This window comes from Pelophylax lessonae (genome assembly GCF_965119305.1).
Source record: "Pelophylax lessonae genome assembly, chromosome: 4".
Taxonomy (NCBI): domain Eukaryota; kingdom Metazoa; phylum Chordata; class Amphibia; order Anura; family Ranidae; genus Pelophylax; species Pelophylax lessonae.
This window is the reverse complement of record NC_138771.1, coordinates 306,624,037-306,644,262: the sequence shown is the minus strand read 5'-3', so window position 1 is coordinate 306,644,262 and position 20,226 is coordinate 306,624,037. Positions and strand designations below refer to the sequence as shown.

General features: G+C 44.6%; 1 protein-coding gene across 1 annotated transcript in view; it reads right to left on the bottom strand.

Annotated features, from left to right (window-relative positions):
• APAF1 (apoptotic peptidase activating factor 1) overlaps positions 1–20,226 on the bottom strand; it is a 255,092-nt gene that overhangs the window by 81,409 nt on the left and 153,457 nt on the right. Inside the window, exon 20 of the mRNA XM_082255555.1 lies at positions 14,204–14,332. Coding sequence (XP_082111681.1) covers positions 14,204–14,332 — 129 coding nt within the window. The remainder of the gene's footprint in view (positions 1–14,203; positions 14,333–20,226) is intronic.

Here is a 20,226-nt window from a genome sequence, read left to right as displayed (position 1 = left end):
CAGACTGGGCCGAAGGTTTACCTTCCAACAAGACAATGACCCTAAGCACACAGCTAAAATAACGAAGGAGTGGCTTCACAACAACTCCGTGACTGTTCTTGAATGGCCCAGCCAGAGCCCTGACTTAAACCCAATTAAGCATCTCTGGAGAGACCTAAAAATGGCTGTCCACCAACGTTTACCATCCAACCTGACAGAACTGGAGAGGATCTGCAAGGAGGAATGGCAGAGGATCCCCAAATACAGGTGTGAAAGACTTGTTGCATCTTTCCCAAAAAGACTCCTGGCTGTATTAGATCAAAAGGGGGCTTCTACTAAATACTGAGCAAAGGGTCTGAATACTTAGGACCATGTGATATTTCAGTTTTTCTTTTTTAATTAATCTGCAACAGTGTCAACAATTCTGTGTTTTTCTGTCAGTATGGGGTGCTATGTGTACATTCATGAGGAAGAAGAATGAACCTAAATGATTTTAGCAAATGGCTGCAATATAACAAAGAGTGAAAAATTTAAGGGGGTCTGAATACTTTCCGTACCCACTGTATAGTATGTGAAGCATTAAAGTCTTTTTTAAAAGGTATAAGCACTATGTTTGGACCTTTCATTTTATATGGATGCATGGATTTTCTCTGGTGAGCGGGAGCCTTTCAGTTTATTTGAAGAGGTCTAGCTGCATTAAAGATCCATGGTCATCATTTCTGGGATTTCTTTGACATGAGTGAGAGTCTTATGCCACGTTAGGCCGTCTGGTAACACAAGGGATAACCTTTAGGTGAGAAGATAGTATGGCTGGGTGTCGGACGCACAGAGTGGAGCACAGTTTTGAATATATGTGCATGATCACCTCATCTTCACCTTGGGACATTTCTCTTGCTTTCCATATACTTATTGTTAGCACTGCACTATTTGTTTGATATAGGTTTTAATTGGGATTTGGTTTGTTGGCCCTCAGTGTACAGCAGCTTTCTTGCAATTTTACCCAGGTGCGTTGATTTAATTAATTTTATTACGGCTGTAGCATTGTCCGATTGTATCCACACAGGACGTCCCTGTAGATGATCCATCCATTGAGACAGAAAAAGTCTGATCGCCCAAATTTCCAGGATGTTGAACGGCAACCTGGACTCCTCCGAGTCCAGGCACCTTGGGCCGAACACACTCCCAAGACACCCCCCCATCCGGACAGACTGGCAGGCATGGTGATTACAGTCCAATACAGGGGAAGAAAGGATTTTCCCATTGTCGGGGAGCGGAGCCCCGACTCAATAGGATCAGATTGTCCAATGACTTAGGATCCTTGTTCAATTTGATCAGAATCTTACTTTGCAAGGGTCTGGAGTGGAACTGCACAAACTGAACCGCCTTGAAGGTGGATAACATCAGACACAGCACTTGCATGCAAGTCCTGAGTGATGACCTATGGTTGGACAACAGGAGCCGAACTGCATCCTGTAGCTTCAGAAGTTTTGTCTGAGGAAGAAACACCCGGGCTGAGGCGGAGTCCAGTGTCAGACCCAAGTAGTCCAGCTTTGTGAACAAAGATGGTGCAGATTTCTGAAAATTCAGTGTCCATCAAACTCCTGCAAAGTTCGCACCGTAACGTCCAAGTCGGCTTTAGAGCCGAGGAAGACTCTGCACGCAGAAGCAGATCGTCCACGTAACCTTGTACTGCAATCCCCTTCTGCCGTAACAAAGCCAACACAGGGGCAAAAACCTTTGTGAACACCCGAGGAGCTGAGGAGAGACCAAAAAGGTAATGCCATGAATTTAAAGTGCTCCTCGCCCACGTCAAAACGAAAAAAAAAAAACCCCCGACATATATTGGAATATGAAGGTAAGCGTCCTTGAGATCGATGGAAGCCGGAAGATCTCCCTGATGAAGGAAAGCTACTACTGTGCAGGTGGACTCCATCCAAAATTTCTGAACCCGCACAAAGTGGTTAAGAGCCTTGAGATCCAAGACAGTACAAAAACCTTGCCTTCCTTCCTGGGAACTGAACAGATTTGAACAAAAACCTTAAAAACGCTGTGACTCTAGAACCAGCACAATAACTACTTGTGCCGACAGGTCCTGTACTGCTCCGTAGATGCCCTGTAGCCGCTCTGGAGACAGGCGTAAGCTGGAAGGAAAGAACCTTGCCGGAGGCAAAGACCAAAACTCGATCTTGTAACTGAACAGAATCAGTTCGTGGACCCATTTGTCCTGAATGAGCAAGGTCCACGGAACCGGGGGTGCCTGCGGGAAGGAGGGGAATCCAGGGGTTAGACTGTCTCGAGGGCCCATGTCCACCCCAAAACCCTCCAGGGGTAGAGGGGGGACAGCTACTCATCATACCAAGAACCAGGTGGGCACCACTCAAGACAGATCCTCCTCTCCATCAAAATGGGGGACTGTCCGCCTGGAGGAATTCTGTGACTCAGGCCCAAGGCCAGGTCTAATGCAGCCTCGTAAGACATTTAACTCGCAGGGCCAGCCCCCGTCCAGTGGGGCTATGTCGCGGCCTACTTAGCATGAAGCTGAGGCCTGCACGCACTCGCTAGCCAGACTGGGGTGACCACTGGATTATCCAGTCCGTCGCCCAGTCCAGAAGTTGATTGTAGATCTCACCGGAAAAATCCAGGAGGAAAAAAATTTCTATCAAAAAAATGTTGCCAGGACCAAAGATCCCAGCTAGGTCCTTACTCCTGACTAGGCAGAAAAAATGGACTATAGCAGGAAGAGGGAGAATACCCCCTGGGACTGCCATGTAGCCAGAAGTTCTTTCTTCCTAGTGTCCTACTCCTGTAGGGAGCAGCATAACCTAATGGTCAAGAAGGACAGGAGCTGTGTCCGTCAATTAACGAAAGAGAAATAAATATTCATCGGATACCATATTTTTCAGGTTTAAAAACTCCTAAAATACCACTGTACATAAAAGGCAAATAAACACCACAAGAGTGGTGGGAATATTTACAGTAAAATTATATTTAGAAAACACATATTGCATGCATACATATTAATATAGGCTGTTAAGGATAGCTAAAGTGGAAAATTATCCTCCCACCCATCATTCTTTTACACACCTCTCACTTAGCAATGAGCTGTAACAATATGATTGTCTGTTTGCAATCTTCCAACTTTCAGGAATTTAAAAAAGAATTTAAAATTAAAATTTATAGTTCAAAGAGAATAATGTGTTTGTGATCCCTTATCTGCTATAATACTATTTACCACAGGTATGCACTGTTTAAAAAGTAACTTTACGACACTTAAAATAATTTGCCCAGACAGTTACTAAAGCTATGAGTATGCTAATAAGCATTAGTTCTCATAGGGATAAATTAAGAGTAGGCACGTCATTGGTCTTCCTTGCTGCAAATATCAAAACCCCAGTCTCTTCCAAGCAAGGTCCTGTGCCAATTTGGTCATTGGCTTATACATAAAACAGCATAGCTCTACAGAAAGAGCTATAAGCAAAAACTTCTTAACCCAAAAAAAAAAAAACAGGGGTAGTTAAAGTGGTTTAAATGTCAACCCTCACATATACTCAGTGAAGTGAACAGCCTTAGATGATACACAGAGATTAAACAAATCTCCCTACATAAGTTTTATTTGTATATCTGTGGTGTTCAACTTTCTACACTGTTTAGAAAGTGAACATCATGTTAGAATTTTTTCTTCCTGGTCTAGCACTGGTCATGGTGTCTTGGAATACACTGCGACAGCTGATTGGAGGAAAGGCACACCCCCCTCCCCCCTTCACATAGGAAGATGAAAGAAGAAGCATGCAGAGCTGTGCTGTGAATAGACCAGCTCTCTGCTAATCCATCTCTATGCACCCACCCGACACAAATTCTGCTGCTTTTATCCCGTGTTGGAGAACTTGTCAGACGTTATCATGCTGATAACAGAGGAACAGAGCAGCAGAAAGACACAGGACTTAGGGCTTTGGAGAGAGATAAGTAAACACTACAGATATATGTGCCCAGGTCAAGTTTCATGAATGGGGTTTACATCTACTTTAACCACTTACTACCCGCCCGCCGTCAAATTACGGCGGAGCGGTGTAGATATTATCCTGGGATGCCGTCATATGACGGCGCATCAGAACAGCCTCTCTTGCGCGCCCCCGGGGGCGAGCGGAGTGGCGATCGTGACCGCGTCGTGTTGCTAGGACACGGCGCGATCCCAATCTCGGTAAAGAGTCAATGACATGACTCTTTACCCATGTGATCGGCTGTGTCCAATCACAGCCGGTCACATGTAAATGAGGAAGTGCCGTTATTCGGCTCTCCTCGGCTCACACAGTCAGTGTGTGAGGCAAGGAGAGCCGATCAGCGGCTCCTCCTCATAGGGGACACAGAGAAATGTAATCAGGGCACTGATCACCAGTGCCCTGATTACACAAGAGTGAAAAAAATAAGCAGGCACTGACTTGCAGCACTATGGGCACTGATGGTGCTGCCCATCAGTGCCGCCCGTCAGTGTCCATCAGTGCCACCCATTAGTGTCCATCAGTGCCGCCTATCAGTGCGGCATATTAGTACCTCCTCATCAGTGCCCATAAGTGTCACCTCATCAGTGTCCATCAGTGCAGCCTATCAGTGCCGCCTCACGAGCGCACATCAATGAAGGAGAAAAATGTATTTATTTTCAAAATTTACTCACAGAAAATAAGAAAAACCCAGAGGTGATTAAATACCACCAAAAGAAAGGTCTATTTGTGTGAAAAAAAATGATAAAAATTTCATATGGATACAGTGTTGTATGACCACGCAATTGTCATTCAAAATGTGAGAGCGCTGAAAGCTGAAAATTGGCCTGGGCAGGAAGGGGGTGAAAGTGCACTGTACGACTTTTGATGATGATCTTCCATCTATCTGATGTTCTACTATAATTAATGGATTTTGTTTGACATTTAGAATTCATTTTTGCTTCAAGGGCTGCTGTATTTACCATGGTCCGTTATTATCATGCGGCCTTTGGGGTTGGATATTATTTTAGCCCCTATGTCAGCCTGCCCCATTCTATTTACCTGATGCTCCTTGCTGGCCAGAACACGATGTGAACATGAATATTATTTACAATGCAGAGGAATATGTGTTAATTTTGTAAGAGGTGTGAATTCATTATGTTTTTCATTTGTATTTTGCTTATATATTCAGTTATATCTTCATACCCATTGGTCCTGATGAATCTCACCGTGAAACACATTGACATCTGGCTCTGGACAAGCCTTGTGACACTGTTGGACTTGCTATATATGCTAGAGATTATAGGGGTTTTGCTTTCCAATCCAGTATTTGGGTATTGATGAAAATTTAAAGGTTTTGGGAACTATTCTTGGTCCTGGTAATTTAGGCTGTGAATCTGGTTTCATGTGAATCATATTAAAAACTTGGTAAATTTTTAATTGTGAATTTAGTGATGTGCCAATAAGGTCCATTTATGTTTGGAGGCAGAGGGTATAAACCCTTCCAGCCTTTCTTTTTCTCATGTAGAAAAAAGAGTAACATAATATAAAATAACCAAACAGTTTAGCTTGAACAGTAAAGAAAAGTAGAAGGAAGAGTACTGAGGGCAGTTAGGGTAGCACTACTCAAACCCCATTCATCCACCGATAGATTTTGTATCCATAGTTGCCATGTCTTGTCAGGCTTAGTCTGGTTATTGTGGAAAGTGCAGGATAACTGATCATTAATTATGATCCAATTAATTTTTTGATTAACATAGTTAAATATTATCAACTGGTTCCAACCTAATATAATACGATATTAAATGGATTATAATCCAAAGAACATGGAACGCGGAGGAAAAAACGGGAATGCTTTAAGAAAATACTAAATAAAATGGTATTAGCTGGTGTATTCCAATGGGCAATAAATATAAAAAGAGTGAAGCTTAAACCTGGGTGGCTAACCTATAATGTAAAAATGCATATAAACATGAAAAAAGGCCTTCAAAAAATATAAGGCTAAGTTAGTTAGTGTCAGCATTCCAACAATACAAGGAAAGCAATAAGAAGTGTAAGAACGCAATCAGAAGGGCTAAATAAGACCACAAAAGGCACATAGCAGAAGAGGAAAAAAAAAAAAACAAGAAATGTTTTAAATATATTAACAGTAAGAGGCCAGAGCATATCGGCCCCATAAAGGATGATGAAAGAAATTAGGTTACAAAAGATAAAGAGAAGGCAGTAGTTTTAAATTAATTTTTCTAAGTTTTCACAAAGGAAAAGAGGGGATACAGTGACCAAGACTGTAATGTGAACACATCACAAAATGTACCTATGTGGCTAACAGAAGCCAGTGCCAGAAATAGAATTGAAAAACTTTAACACAAATAAGTCACCAGGACCAGATGGCTTACACCCGAGGGTCCTTAAGGAACAGGTGTCAGGTGATTGCTAGACCGTTGTTCCTAATTTTTATAGACAGTTTACTGACTGGAATGGTACCAGCTGATTGGAGAAAGGCCAACATGGTACCAATATTTAAAAAAGGGCCAAGATATATCCCTGGAAATTACAGACCAGTCAGTTAACATCAATAGTTTGTAAGATTTTGGAGGGGATGATAAGGGACTATATCCAAGAATTTGCTAATGAAAACAGTAGCATTAGTAGTAATTAGCATGGATTTATGAAGGATCATTCTTGCTAGACTAATCTATTGTGAAGACCTTACAGGACCTAAATAAAATAATGAAGTGGGCAACTACATGGCAAATGAGGATTAATGTTGCAAAATGTAAAGTAATGCATTTGGGTTCTAAAAATATAAATGCAAGTTACTCGCTAGGAGGAGAACCTCTGGGCGAATTAAGGATGGAAAGAGACCTGGGGGTCCTAGTAGAGGACAGACTCAGCAATGGCATGCAATGTTAAGCTGCTGCAAGCAAAGCCAACAGAATATTAGCTTGCACCAAAAAGGGGATTTACTCCAGAAATAAAACGATAACTCTACAAGGCCGCATCTTGAGTATGTCGCCTAGTTCTGGCACCAGTGCTCAAGAAGAATGTGCTGAAACTGGAAATAGTTCAGAGAAGGGCAACAAAGCTAATAAAGGGACTGCAGGATCTCAGCTATGGGACAGACTACAAGCATTGAACCTATTCTCTCTGGAGAGGAGAGGCTTGTGAGGGGATATGATAGCGAAATACAAATACCTTACTCTTGTCCCCAGCATAGGGAAAAAACTTTTTTGTGAGAGGGAGTTTAAAAAGACATGCAGCCACTCATTGAGAAGCGGTTTAACCATAAACTGCGTAGAGGGTTCTTTATTGTCAGAGGGGTAAGCATGTGGAATTCTCTTCCACAAGCAGTAGTATCAGCAAGAAGCATCGATAGTTTGAAAAGAACTATTAGATGGGCATCTGAACGATCACAACATACAGGGATATGAGATTTACTATGGACATACACACACACGCACACACACACACACACACACACACACGTTGAAATGGATGGACTGGTGTCTTTATTCAATCTTATCGACTATATAACAATAGCTATCCTAGTGGCCAGAATGATACTGTATATGAAATCAGATGGTTGTTTTTTTGGGGAAACTATTATCCAGTTTCTGAAAACAAGCGATCTTTAGGACCTCTAGTTCTATGTTCATAACTGTTACTGAGCAAATTAGGTTAAGAGTTCCAATACAAAATCTAGTTACTTATGGCAATGCCACCAAACATGAGCCACGATGCCTGTCATGCCTTCAGCTTGGAAGTAATTAATTCCATTGGAACTTGTAATACCAATCTTGTCCACAAGATGCCACTGTGACATAGACTGTTATACAGCACTTTATGGTACTTCCTGTTTTCTATTGCTGGATTAGTTCCTCCCCTCTCTGAGGAGAATCTCCAGTTTAGATTTACCTCATAGAGACAGCCAGAAAGCATCTGAGGTTCCTGTGGGAAGATTTCTGAACCCCCCTTTGTAGCATCGCTGGTATGCCTATGAACTGTCAGTTATATACTCAATGCATATGTTTGTTAATGTTTGTATACTGACTGTATGCTTTGTCTGTTTATTTCCAGTTTCACCATATTCTCAATCCTATCTAATCAGTCCTGACTCCATATTCATAATCCTATTCGCATATCTATTCTGACTTGTAACCTGTGACCACTATTCTATCTCTGGAATAAAGCCTTAAGTTACAAAAGGACTGGTTATTGCAGGATTAAAGGTTTAGCTGTAGGTTTAGCTGCACACGCCTGGGGCATACGTGTAGTGAGAACAGAACAGTGAAACAGTGGCTATCCAGCAAGTGGGATTTAGGACAGAGACTATACAGAGGCCTGCTACCCTGCCAGCGCAGTCATCTGCATATGCAATACAGCAGTCTCTACACAGTCAAGCATTCCTGCACGCAGCATGTCACATAGCCCAACATCCTCACTCCAGACAAGGTCCAGAGTTTCCGGCTCCTCTAGATCTTCCTCCACAAGCAATGCACTCGCCATAGCACGTGCAAAAGCTGAAGCCGCCAAGGCCTGAGCAGCCTTTGCTGATCAAGAAATGCAAATTAAACAGGAGAAAGTGAAGTTAGAGGCCGAGGAAGCCCTCCTAGAAGTAGCCCTAGAGAAACTGACTGTAGAGAAGGAAGTAGCAGCAGCCGTAGCTGAAGCAGACGCCTTAGAATTAGCTGTATACCCGAGAAGTGAACGCAGCAAACGCAGCAACATTCTCGATCCAGCAGCTGAAACTCCAAATTCTCTACAACAAACTTCAGATTACATCAATCAACATTTTAAAACAAGCAGTGTCAAAGATGACATCAAAGAGACAAGCCAAAGACAAGTCAGTGACAAGCCTCAAGCCTGCAAAACGGGAGAAATCCATGCAAAGTGACGTCTCCTATGACAGACTCCCCATAGGTGAGATAATAAAATCACCTTCTAATCGCCCTCCAGAACCAACGCTCAAGTCAGAACGGTACATCAGCGGACAGCTCGGTGCCAGCAAAAGGTATGACTACACACAGCCATCTTACCATGACAACACACAACAGGCTAACCAAGCCACCATAGACTTTGCAAGGTTCTTTGCACGACGCGAGTTAGTCACCAAAGGACTTGAAAAGTTTAATGACTGCCCTGAAAACTACAGAGCCTGGCGGTCATCCTTTCAAAACACTATCAGAGACTTAGGGCTATCTTGCAGCGAAGACATAGACCTCCTGATCAAATGGCTTGGAAATGAGTCTGCCGAACATGCCAGGCGAATCAGGACAATAAATATAAACTACCCAGACACTGGTCTTAGAACAATCTGGGATAGACTTGATGAGTGTTATGGTTCAGCAGAAGCAGTAGAAAATGCATTATTCAAAAGACTTGATAACTTTCCCAGAATACCTAGCAAAGCCTACCATAAACTTAGAGAGTTAAGTGACTTGCTAATGGAACTTCAAGTAGCTAAATCCGAGGGAGACTTACAAGGACTTGCATTCCTTGACACAGCCAGAGGTGTCAATCCCATTGTGCAAAAGTTACCCTATAACTTGCAAGAGCAGTGGATTACACACGGATCCCAATATAAAAGACAGTATGATGTTCCATTCCCTCCTTTTTCTGTTTTTGTGGACTTTGTGTGCCAGCAAGCTAAAACTAGAAATGATCCAAGTTTTGATTTTACGCTGTTGTGTGCTGCTCCTGTGGGACTTAACCCTCGCAAACCTCCAGTAGCAGTACACAAAACTAATGTGTCTCCTCCAGGTTCCTTTCACAGGTCTCTAACTCAGAGACAAAGGTCCAAGATCCTGGTAAGCAGTGTCCCTTGCATCGGAAGCCACATCCTCTACTAAAATGCAGAGCCTTCAGAGAGAAAACCCTGCAGGACCGCAAAGCCTTCCTCAAGGAGAACCACATCTGCTACAGGTGCATCTCTTCAACACCTCATCTCGCCAAGGACTGTAAGGTCAGTTTGAAATGCACAGAATGGGACAGCTCAGATCACAACACAGGGTTACATCCTGGGCCAGCTCCATGGACTTTACAACACACCCTCAGCACTAGTGAGCACGGCGGGGAGGAGGAGCACACCACCACAACTACACCAGAGGTCACTTCACAATGTACAGAGATCTGCAAAGGAGCCATAGGTGGTAGGTCCTGCTCCAAAATCTGCCTAGTCAGAGTCTACCCAACAGGCCAAAAAGACAAAGCTAGTAAGCTTTATGTAATCCTGGATGACCAAAGTAACAAGTCATTAGCCAGCTCAACTTTCTTTGACATGTTCGGCATTAAAGGCCCCAGCATTCCCTACTCCTTGAAAATTTGTGCTGGAATAGTGGAGACGGCTGGTAGGAGAGCATCTGGCTACCAAATCGAGTCCATCGACGGGCGATCACGCTTGTCTTTGCCAACTCTTATCGAATGCAATCAGATCCCTGATCTTAGATCTGAAATTCCTACACCAGATGTAGCTGCTCATCACCCACACTTGAAATGCATAGCACATCTGATACCAGAACTTGATCCTCAGGCTCAGATTATCCTACTCCTTGGGAGAGATATCTTACAAGCCCACAAATCAAGAGCTCAAATTAATGGTCCCAATAATGCTCCTTATGCTCAGAAGTTAGACCTTGGATGGGTCATCATAGGAGATGTCTGTCTAGGAAGCAAGCACAAACCTAACTCCGTTAGCAGCATGCTCACAAATACACTAGAGAATGGACGTCCCTCTCTTTTCCAGCCATGCCACAACCATTTCATTTTTAAGGAATCAGTCTACGCCACCCACTCATCTTGTCCCTTCACAAGCCGCACTAGTGACAACTTTGCCTGTGACAGTGACCAAGACCATTTAGGGTGCACAGTCTTTCAGAGAACTAAAGACGACAATCGTGTGGCAATGTCTATTGAAGACAAACTCTTCTTAGAAATAATGGAGCAAGGTCTAGTCAAAGACAGCACAAACAGCTGGGTCGCACCTCTTCCCTTCAGACCACAGAGACAACGCTTACCCAATAACAAAGAACAAGCTTTACAACGTTTTGCTTCCCTTAGACGTAATTTACAAAGAAAGCCAGAGATGAGGGAACATTTCCTTTCTTTCATGGGGAAGATCTTTGAGAACGGTCATGCCGAGGTGGCTCCCACCCCTAAAGACTCTGAAGAGTGTTGGTATCTCCCTATATTCGGAGTGTATCATCCCAAAAAGCCAGGTCAAATCAGAGTAGTGTTTGACTCTAGTGCCAAATACAAGGGTATCTCCTTAAACGATGTCCTCTTGACAGGCCCAGACCTTAACAACAAGCTCCTGGGAGTGCTCTTACGCTTCCGCAAAGATTCTATTGCCTTCATAGCTGACATCCAGCAGATGTTCCATTGTTTCTTGGTCAGAGAGGAAGACAGGAACTTCCTAAGGTTCCTTTGGATCCAAGACAATGATCCTTCCAAAGATATCTCAGAGTATCGCATGAGTGTACACATCTTTGGCAATAGCCCTTCACCTGCAGTTGCTATCTACGGACTCAGACATTCCGCCCAAGAAGGTGAACTTGAGTTTGGCTCAGATGCAAGACAATTTGTAGAGAAAGACTTTTATGTGGATGACTGTTTAAAATCCTTACCTTCCAGTGAGTCTGCAATCTGTCTTCTTAAAAGAGCTCAGGAAATGCTCGCTTGTTCCAATCTCAGGCTCCACAAGATTGCTTCTAACAGCAAAGAGGTAATGGAAGCTTTCCCCGCTCAAGACCATTCTAGTGATCTAAAGGACTGAGATCTGGGTACAGACTCTTTACCTGTACTGCGCAGTCTAGGTCTACTTTGGGACTTAAAATCTGATTCCTTTACCTTCCAAGTAAATGGAGAAGAAAGACCCTTCACTCGCAGAGGTGTCTTGTCTACTATCAATAGCCTGTACGATCCATTAGGATTTGCGGCACCTGTTACAATTCAAGGCAAAGCCTTACTTAGAGACTTGATTCGTGAAACATCCGACTGGGATGCCCCACTACCCCTTGATAAGAGGAACTCTTGGGTAGAGTGGAGGGACTCTCTATCAGTCTTATCTGATCTCCATGTTTAAAGCCCATACGCTCCTGTACCTTCTACAGAGATACAGAGTCAAAACCTTTGCATATTCTGTGATGCTTCTGTCAAGGCAATAGCTGCTGTGGCCTACCTAAGGACTGTTGACACTACAGCACGATGCCACGTAGGATTCATCATGGGCAAAGCAAAGCTTGCTCCACACCCCGAGCATACTATACCTAGACTAGAACTTTGTGCTGCAGTACTAGCTGTTGAACTAGCAGAGCTAATAACCTCAGAGATGGACATTGGCCTCAAGGATGTTCAACTCTACACAGACAGCAAGTAGTTCTAGGCTACATCTACAATGAGACCAGAAGTTTCTACGTTTATGTCAACAGAGTGTTGAGGATTAGGAGATCCACCAGTCCAACACAATGGCACTATGTACCTACCGACTACAACCCTGTAGACCATGCTACAAGAGCTGTTGCTGCATGTAACCTTAAAGACACAACATGGTTTACAGGACCTGCATTCTTGTACGATGCAGAACAAACCTTTCCTAAAAGTGACACGATTGGACTAATAGATCCAGACTCAGATACTGACATCCGTCCTGAGATCTCAACATTTCTTACTGCAACTTCAGGTTGCCAGCTTAAATTTGACAGATTTACCAGATTCTCAAAATGGAAGACACTTGTACGAGCTATTTCTTGTCTTATCCATATAGCTCGCTCCTTTAACGGTGACTCAAACAACTGTGACCGCAAGGGATGCCACCATTGTCAAAGGAGCAGTTCAGTATTAGAACTACGGCAGTCTCAGGATCTTATCATCCGCACTGTACAGCATGAAGCCTATGCTAAGGAGATTGACTGTATCTTGAACGGAAAACCTATCCCTAGAGACAGTGCCCTGAGAAAACTTGATCCATTCCTTGATCAAAATGGACTACTTAGGGTAGGTGGTCGTCTAAGACAAACCAACCTAGATTCAGATGAGAGAAACCCTCTAATAGTTCTTGGTCACCACATCGCTGTTTTGATTGATCACGTCATCACTCCCATGTAAAGTGGAAGTCAAGATCCACAGAAACAAAGAGACGAAGTTGTTCCTCAGATCAGTTCCTGAACTAGTTTGTTGTTATCATCTGAGGAATAAATAGTGGTATCTGACGATACCAGATGGGGAGTGTCATGCCTTCAGCTTGGAAGTAATTAATTCCATTGGAACTTGTAATACCAATCTTGTCCACAAGATGCCACTGTGACATAGACTGTTATACAGCACTTTATGGTACTTCCTGTTTTCTATTGCTGGATTAGTTCCTCCCCTCTCTGAGGAGAATCTCCAGTTTAGATTTACCTCATAGAGACAGCCAGAAAGCATCTGAGGTTCCTGTGGGAAGATTTCTGAACCCCCCTTTGTAGCATCGCTGGTATGCCTATGAACTGTCAGTTATATACTCAATGCATATGTTTGTTAATGTTTGTATACTGACTGTATGCTTTGTCTGTTTATTTCCAGTTTCACCATATTCTCAATCCTATCTAATCAGTCCTGACTCCATATTCATAATCCTATTCGCATATCTATTCTGACTTGTAACCTGTGACCACTATTCTATCTCTGGAATAAAGCCTTAAGTTACAAAAGGACTGGTTATTGCAGGATTAAAGGTTTAGCTGTAGGTTTAGCTGCACACGCCTGGGGCATATGTGTAGTGAGAACAGAACAATGCCTATCTGGCTGAAATGTCTGAAAAACTCCAAGCTCATCTCTGCTATCCTAATTGGGATCATATACCATCACAGTGGAGTTTTAGAATCACCATGTTGATAGAAATCATAGAAAGAATGTTTGCTACAAGTTACCACTGTGGTAGTTCCCATGAAATATTAGGGTCGCTTTCCCAGTGTTCAATATAGGGGAGCTTAGGATCTTATTCTATTAAGTGACTATATAGTATGGAAATAGGCTAGTCACTAGATCCCTGGTATTTCAAGAGTTTTCAAATGGCATTAAATATAAAGAATGGGTGGTCCCTTTCAAGTTTATCCCTAAGTTAAGAGGTAATCTGGTTGTATCGGAACATTTCTGGGACTGATTCTCTTTTATTCAGAGATAATGTGAGGGATCTTAACTGTATTCTCTATAACTACATGTAAAATTAGGTACTGTGAAACCATATATATTATTGCTATGAAGAAAACACTTACCAGTAAGCAATTTTCCTTGTCAGATGCCAGAACGGTCACTTTATCTCCAGTGAATGCCACATCAAAGTTACAAAATTCATGCTTTAGGACAATTCCTGAGGGCTTGCACACTTTGCTCGTCTCCCAAAGCTATTTTATTTAGGGGTAAAAATAAAATAATTAATAATGGATGCTTAAAAAAATATATATCCTCATTACTTGCTGAATTCTGTGCAGTCTATACCTATAGGTATAGAAACCAGTAGGACAAACATTTACCAAGAAATCTAATCAAGGCACAGCTTGTAGAAATGTTTGGACACCTTAAATTTGAATGAATACAACTTCTGCATTGTAAGAACAAACATGACATTTGAATGCACATTTTTAAAACAAAATTACAAATTTTTTAACTTCATTTATCAGAATGGAAAAAAATGTACCCTTTCACTTCATTATCAAGTGTTTTTTTTTTTTTTTTTTTTTAGTAAGATCTGGGAATTTAATCAGTTTGTTAGTTTTAGACAAACCAGCCATGGTCTTCTCTAAGCTGCTGAGTGAGGAAGTGCAAATAAACCAGTGGATCGCAGGAAGAGATCTAAACACTTCCAACTTGCAGTTCAAAATGTTGCTATAGAAGTCAGAGTAACTACATACCAGTGAAACACTACATACAAGGTAAAAATAACACAAGCACTTTAGGTTAACAATACCATTCCCGGGAATCAAACGCTTCATCGCATATGGGAATGTGGTGATGTCGCATGTGTAAGCTCCCCCTATGCATTTTGTCAAAAGTGCCTCCGATGACGCCAGTTTTGATAAAACACGTAGGGCGGAGTACACGTGATGTCACCACGCTCCCACGTACAAGGAAGTGTTTGATCGATTCCCAGGAATAGTATTGTTAAGCTAAAGCACTTGTATTCTTGTTACCTTGTGAGTAGTGTACTTGCTTTTAAAGCGGAGTTCTGGGCACAGAAAACATTTTTCAGTGAACATACCCCCGGGACAGTCAGGGCTAGTACATTCCACAATGGCTAGCCTCTGATCTGTCCCGGTTCGCACTTACCTGCAAGAAGAAATACTCACTTATAAAATTTCTTCCACAGCGTTGCCATCTCTTTTGTGGGCAGCTGAAGCCGGCGCGATCCTCTTCCGCGTCTTCTTCCGCGTCCTCTTCTCCCAGAATGCGCCTGCACCGGCCCCTCTCATCACTTCCGGTGTGGCGCTGCATTCCTCCACAGCTTCTGGGCATGCCCAGAAGCTGTTTAGCAGGGAATGCGGCGTCGCCCCGGAAGTGACGAGCGGGGCGGTGCCGTCGCATTGATTCCTGGGAGTGATGACGTTCAGCTCCCAGGAATCATTGCAAGCCAAGAAGTGACGGCGGAGCCATGGCGCAGAGAAAGGAAGTGAATAATAGGTGAGTATATTCGATCTACAATTACAAGGTGAGTACAAAAAAACCAAAAACCTAACTATCCAATTCTGTTTCAGGTGAAGGTGAACAAGCGGACGGGCACAAAAAAAAAAAAAAAAAGATTGATTTTGTGCCCGGAACTCCGCTTTAAATATAAATTAAAAAGTCATACAGTTTTACATTATGTGAGAGTTTCCTTGATTTGCTTTATTATTATGGTGAGCTATTCCAGGTCGCTGGATTGGACAATAAGCAGACCTGGTCTGGAGACTTGGAGGTTCTATTAGGCCCCCTGGAGACAGTGGGATCCCCTGCCAATGGGAGTTCATTTACATGCTTATTTGACTTTTTATACTTAGAGGGTCCAAAGATTCCGGTAAGAGTCCTCTTAATCGGAGGTGGCGGGTGCACTTGGGTGTTGCACGCATCAAATTATACAAGATTTCTATATCATTAATATCACAGAGGTGGATTTGGACTTGAATTCACTTTGGGAAGGCTTATTACATTCTATTATCTGTTTATTCTTGACGTAATGGTTCACTCATATTAATTTTATGTTGTAACTATTAGTGCAGCAATGTGAATCTTTATCTGTATACAATGTATCTAATGTTTTTTGCCTGCTGCTATCATTTAATCTGCCAGGGCAATTTCTGTTTTGTATAAATGTACTGAGGTACCGGTAACAGAGCTGTAGGCAGTGTGTGCTGAAGCCTGACATTGCACCCGCAATCTGCTGATTGTGGTTCCAAAGCTTTACAGGCTCCGGTTTTAAAAAATAATAAATGCACATTTTTTACCTGCAAAAAGATGTGATTTTTTTTTTTGTTATGTAAAGGTGTACTTATCCTTTAAATAAAAAAGGTAAACACCCTTCTACTGCATGGAGTACACAGTGCCTTAAGGGAAGAGACTCAAGCAGCCCATAGATCAGTTATTTTTTTTGTTCAACCAGTGGGTTGAACAAAAAAAATAAATGAATAAAATAATAATGACCTGATTCGCCTATCCACACATTCAAGGTGGATGGGGGGGGGGGGGGGGATCCTCCACACTGAGTCATTGCATTCTGACAGCAGGGAGACTCCCCACCGTAAAAAAACACTGATAAACGCTGTTGGCTATAACTTGTGGCGCTGATCGAGTGGAAGAACACTGACAGGTCGTTTGTACAGAAGGTGATCGCCTTCTGTACAACCAGCCTGCCCATACATGGATTGAAATTCAGCTGGTTCCTGCTGCACCGGTTACATTTCAATGCATGTATGGCTAGCTTTACCCAAAGAAAATGTATGGCATTTTCCCCCAAAAAAACTGAATTTTTGTAAAATCTTACCGTAAAATTCCTTTCTCTGAGTCCTCCGACAGTCGCCGCCTCTTCATAATCTTCACCAATGGGGTAATTGACCTTTGCTCCGCAGGAGTAGCTAGGCAACAAGATTTGTTAATATCAAAGCTTTTAGCATATCACACCCCTAGGGGGTGGTCCCCTCAGTCAGCATTCTCAACTAAGTTTCAGTAGCATAGCAGTAGAGTACATAAACAAACCCCAAAAGAGGGGCGGGGGCGGCGACTGTCGGAGGACTCAGAGAAAGGAATTTTACGGTGAGATTTTACAAAAATTCAGTTTTCTCTTGCGTCCTCCGACAGTCGCCGCCTCTTCATAATCTTCACCAATGGGGACGTCCCAGAGCAGTGTAGACATGAGGGGTGGGAAGAAAAAAAAACCGCAGCCGCGCATAAAGCAACGCAGTACCCACATCAGAGAAAGGAACCTTACCAAAGTAAGAGAACCAACCTGGCAACAGGAAAAACGTGCTCAACAGGAGCAACAACCCAGGAAGAACAAGTAACCCAGGGGTAAAAACACCCCAACAGCCAAGGGCCCAAACAAGGGACCCTAAGGCACTGCCGCACTAAGAACTTTACGGCCAAAGGAAGCATCTGCCGATGCCTGAACATCCACTTTGTAAAAATTTTGAGAAAGTGTGAACGGACGACCAAGTCGCCGCCTTACACACCTGGGCCACAGAAGCCTGATGACGATAGGCCCAAGACGTACTCAGGGATCTGGTAGAGTGTGCCTTCACAGGGAAAGGAGGAACCTTCCCCCTCAAAGCATAGGCTTGCACAATCGTCTGTCTGATCCATTTGGCGATGGTAGCAGCCGACGCCGCCATGCCCTTCCGAGGTCCCTCTGGAAGAACGAATAGGGAATCCGACTTGCGAAAAGACTTAGTCGATGACAGGTAAACCCTGATCGCCCGAACAACATCCAAGGCATGCAAAGCCACCTCCTTCGGATGCTTAGGCTTCGTGCAAAGCGAAGGCAAGACAATGTCCTCATTCAGGTGAAACTCCGAGATCCTTTTCGGAAGAAAAGATGGGTTAGGTCGCAAGACCACCTTATCCTTGTGAATCACCAGGTAGGGAGAGCTGCAGGACAAAGCCGCCAGCTCCGACACCCTGCGAGCCGAAGTGATCGCCACCAAAAAGGCAACCTTCTTGGACAACAGAGACAACGAGATCTCCCTGATCTTTTCAAAGGGAGCCTGTTGTAACACGGACAGAACCAAGTTCAAGTCCCATGGAGGCAAAGGTTCCCTCCTAGGAGGGGCCAAATGTCGCACCCCCTGAACAAAGGTGCTAACCAATGAATTAGACGCCACAGGGCGTTGAAAAAGAACGGCCAGCTCAGAAATCTGACCCTTAATTGTGGCCAGCTGGTCCACTCCAGTTTGGAGGAAAGCCAACACTCTCGACACCGAGTATGAGCGAGGGGAATACCCCCTGGACTCACACCAGGCAAAGTACGCCTTCCAAGTACGGTAGAAAATTTTTCCCGAAGAGGCTTTTCTAGCCTTGATCAAAGTGGGAATGACCTCAGGGGAGAGACCCCTATCCTTCAGGACCTGGCTTTCAACAGCCAGGCCGTTAAAGCCAGCGACTGTAAAGCAGGATGTAATATCGGCCCTTGAGACAGAAGGTCTTCCCGAAGCGGCAGGCGCCACGGAGCGTCGACTGCCAGATTTACGAGGTCTGCGTACCAAGACCGGCGAGGCCAGTCCGGTGCCACCAGAATCACCGCGTGCGGTTCCGAGGCCAATCTGCGAAGCAGCCTGGACAGCAGCTGAATCGGTGGAAAGGCATACATCAGACGATACTGATGCCAGGGCGCCACTAACGCGTCTGAGGCGTCTTCCTGAGGATCGCGCGTCCTTGCCACGAACCTTTCCACCTTGTTGTTCACACGAGACGCGAACAGGTCCACATCCGGAAGACCCCATTTCGCGCACAACTTCTGGAAGACATCCGGGTGAAGGGACCACTCCCCCTGGTCCAGGGTCTGGCGACTCAGATAGTCCGCCTGCCAGTTCTCCACCCCCGGAATGTGCACAGCCGTGATCGCTGGGACGTGCGTCTCGGCCCACGACAGAATGCCGTTTACTTCCCGAGCAGCACGGGCACTTCTGGTGCCCCCTTGATGGTTGATGTAGGCCACCGCTGTGGCATTGTCCGTCTGAACCCGAACCGGACGGCCCTGAAGCCGTTCCGACCAATGCAGAAGGCAAAGTTTTATCGCTCGCAATTCCAGAATGTTGATCGGAAGGGAGGATTCCTCCTCCGACCAAGTTCCCTGGGCGGACAGAACGCCCAGAACACCACCCCAGCCCGAAAGGCTGGCATCCGTGGTGATCACCGTCCACGACAAGGGATGAAAGGACTTGCCCCCCCGACACCGCCGGGGACTGGAGCCACCACAAGAGACCCCTTCGGGTGTGGCGGCTCAACGAAAGCTGCCGATCCAGAGATTGCGGACGCCCGTCCCACTTGGCCAAGATCTCCGCCTGAAGACCCCGCGTGTGAAACTGGGTGAAGGGAATCGCCTCGAAAGCCGAGACCATTAGACCTAGACATCTCATACATGTCCGGAGGGACGAGCACTGAGTGTCCCTGAGGGACCTGACCTCGTCCTGAAGTGTCCGGAGCTTGTCTTCCGGCAGGAAGACCTTCGCTTGAGCAGAGTCCAGGATCATCCCCAGGTAGGGAATACGAACAGACGGACACAACGTTGACTTTGGAAAATTTATCGTCCAACCAAGTCTGCATCATGGTGGACAGGTCATTCACCAGGCCCTGACTGGTCGCAGACCGAAGCAAGATATCGTCCAGATATCCCAAGACAGAGACGCCCTGGGCTCTCAATAAAGCCAGGACCGGCGCAAGCACCTTGGTGAAAACCCGCGGAGCCGAAGCGAGACCGAAGGGTAACGCCACGAATTGGTAATGATCCTCCGCAATGGCGAATCGAAGGTACCTCTGGTGACCCTCGAAAATGGGGATGTGAAGGTACGCATCCTTCAGATCGATGGAGGCCATGAATTCCCCCTGACTCAGGGCAGCCACCACCGAGCGCAGGGATTCCATGCGGAACTTGCGAACCCGCACAAAGCGGTTCAGAGCTTTCAAGTCCAGAATCGGACGTACCTTGCCCTCCTTTCTGGGCACAGTGAATAGATTGGAGTAGAACCCCCGAAATCTGTCCCGATGAGGCACCGGAACCACCACTCCCTGGGCCCGCAGGTCCCGCACCGCCAGGTGCAGATCCTGCAAACGCTCC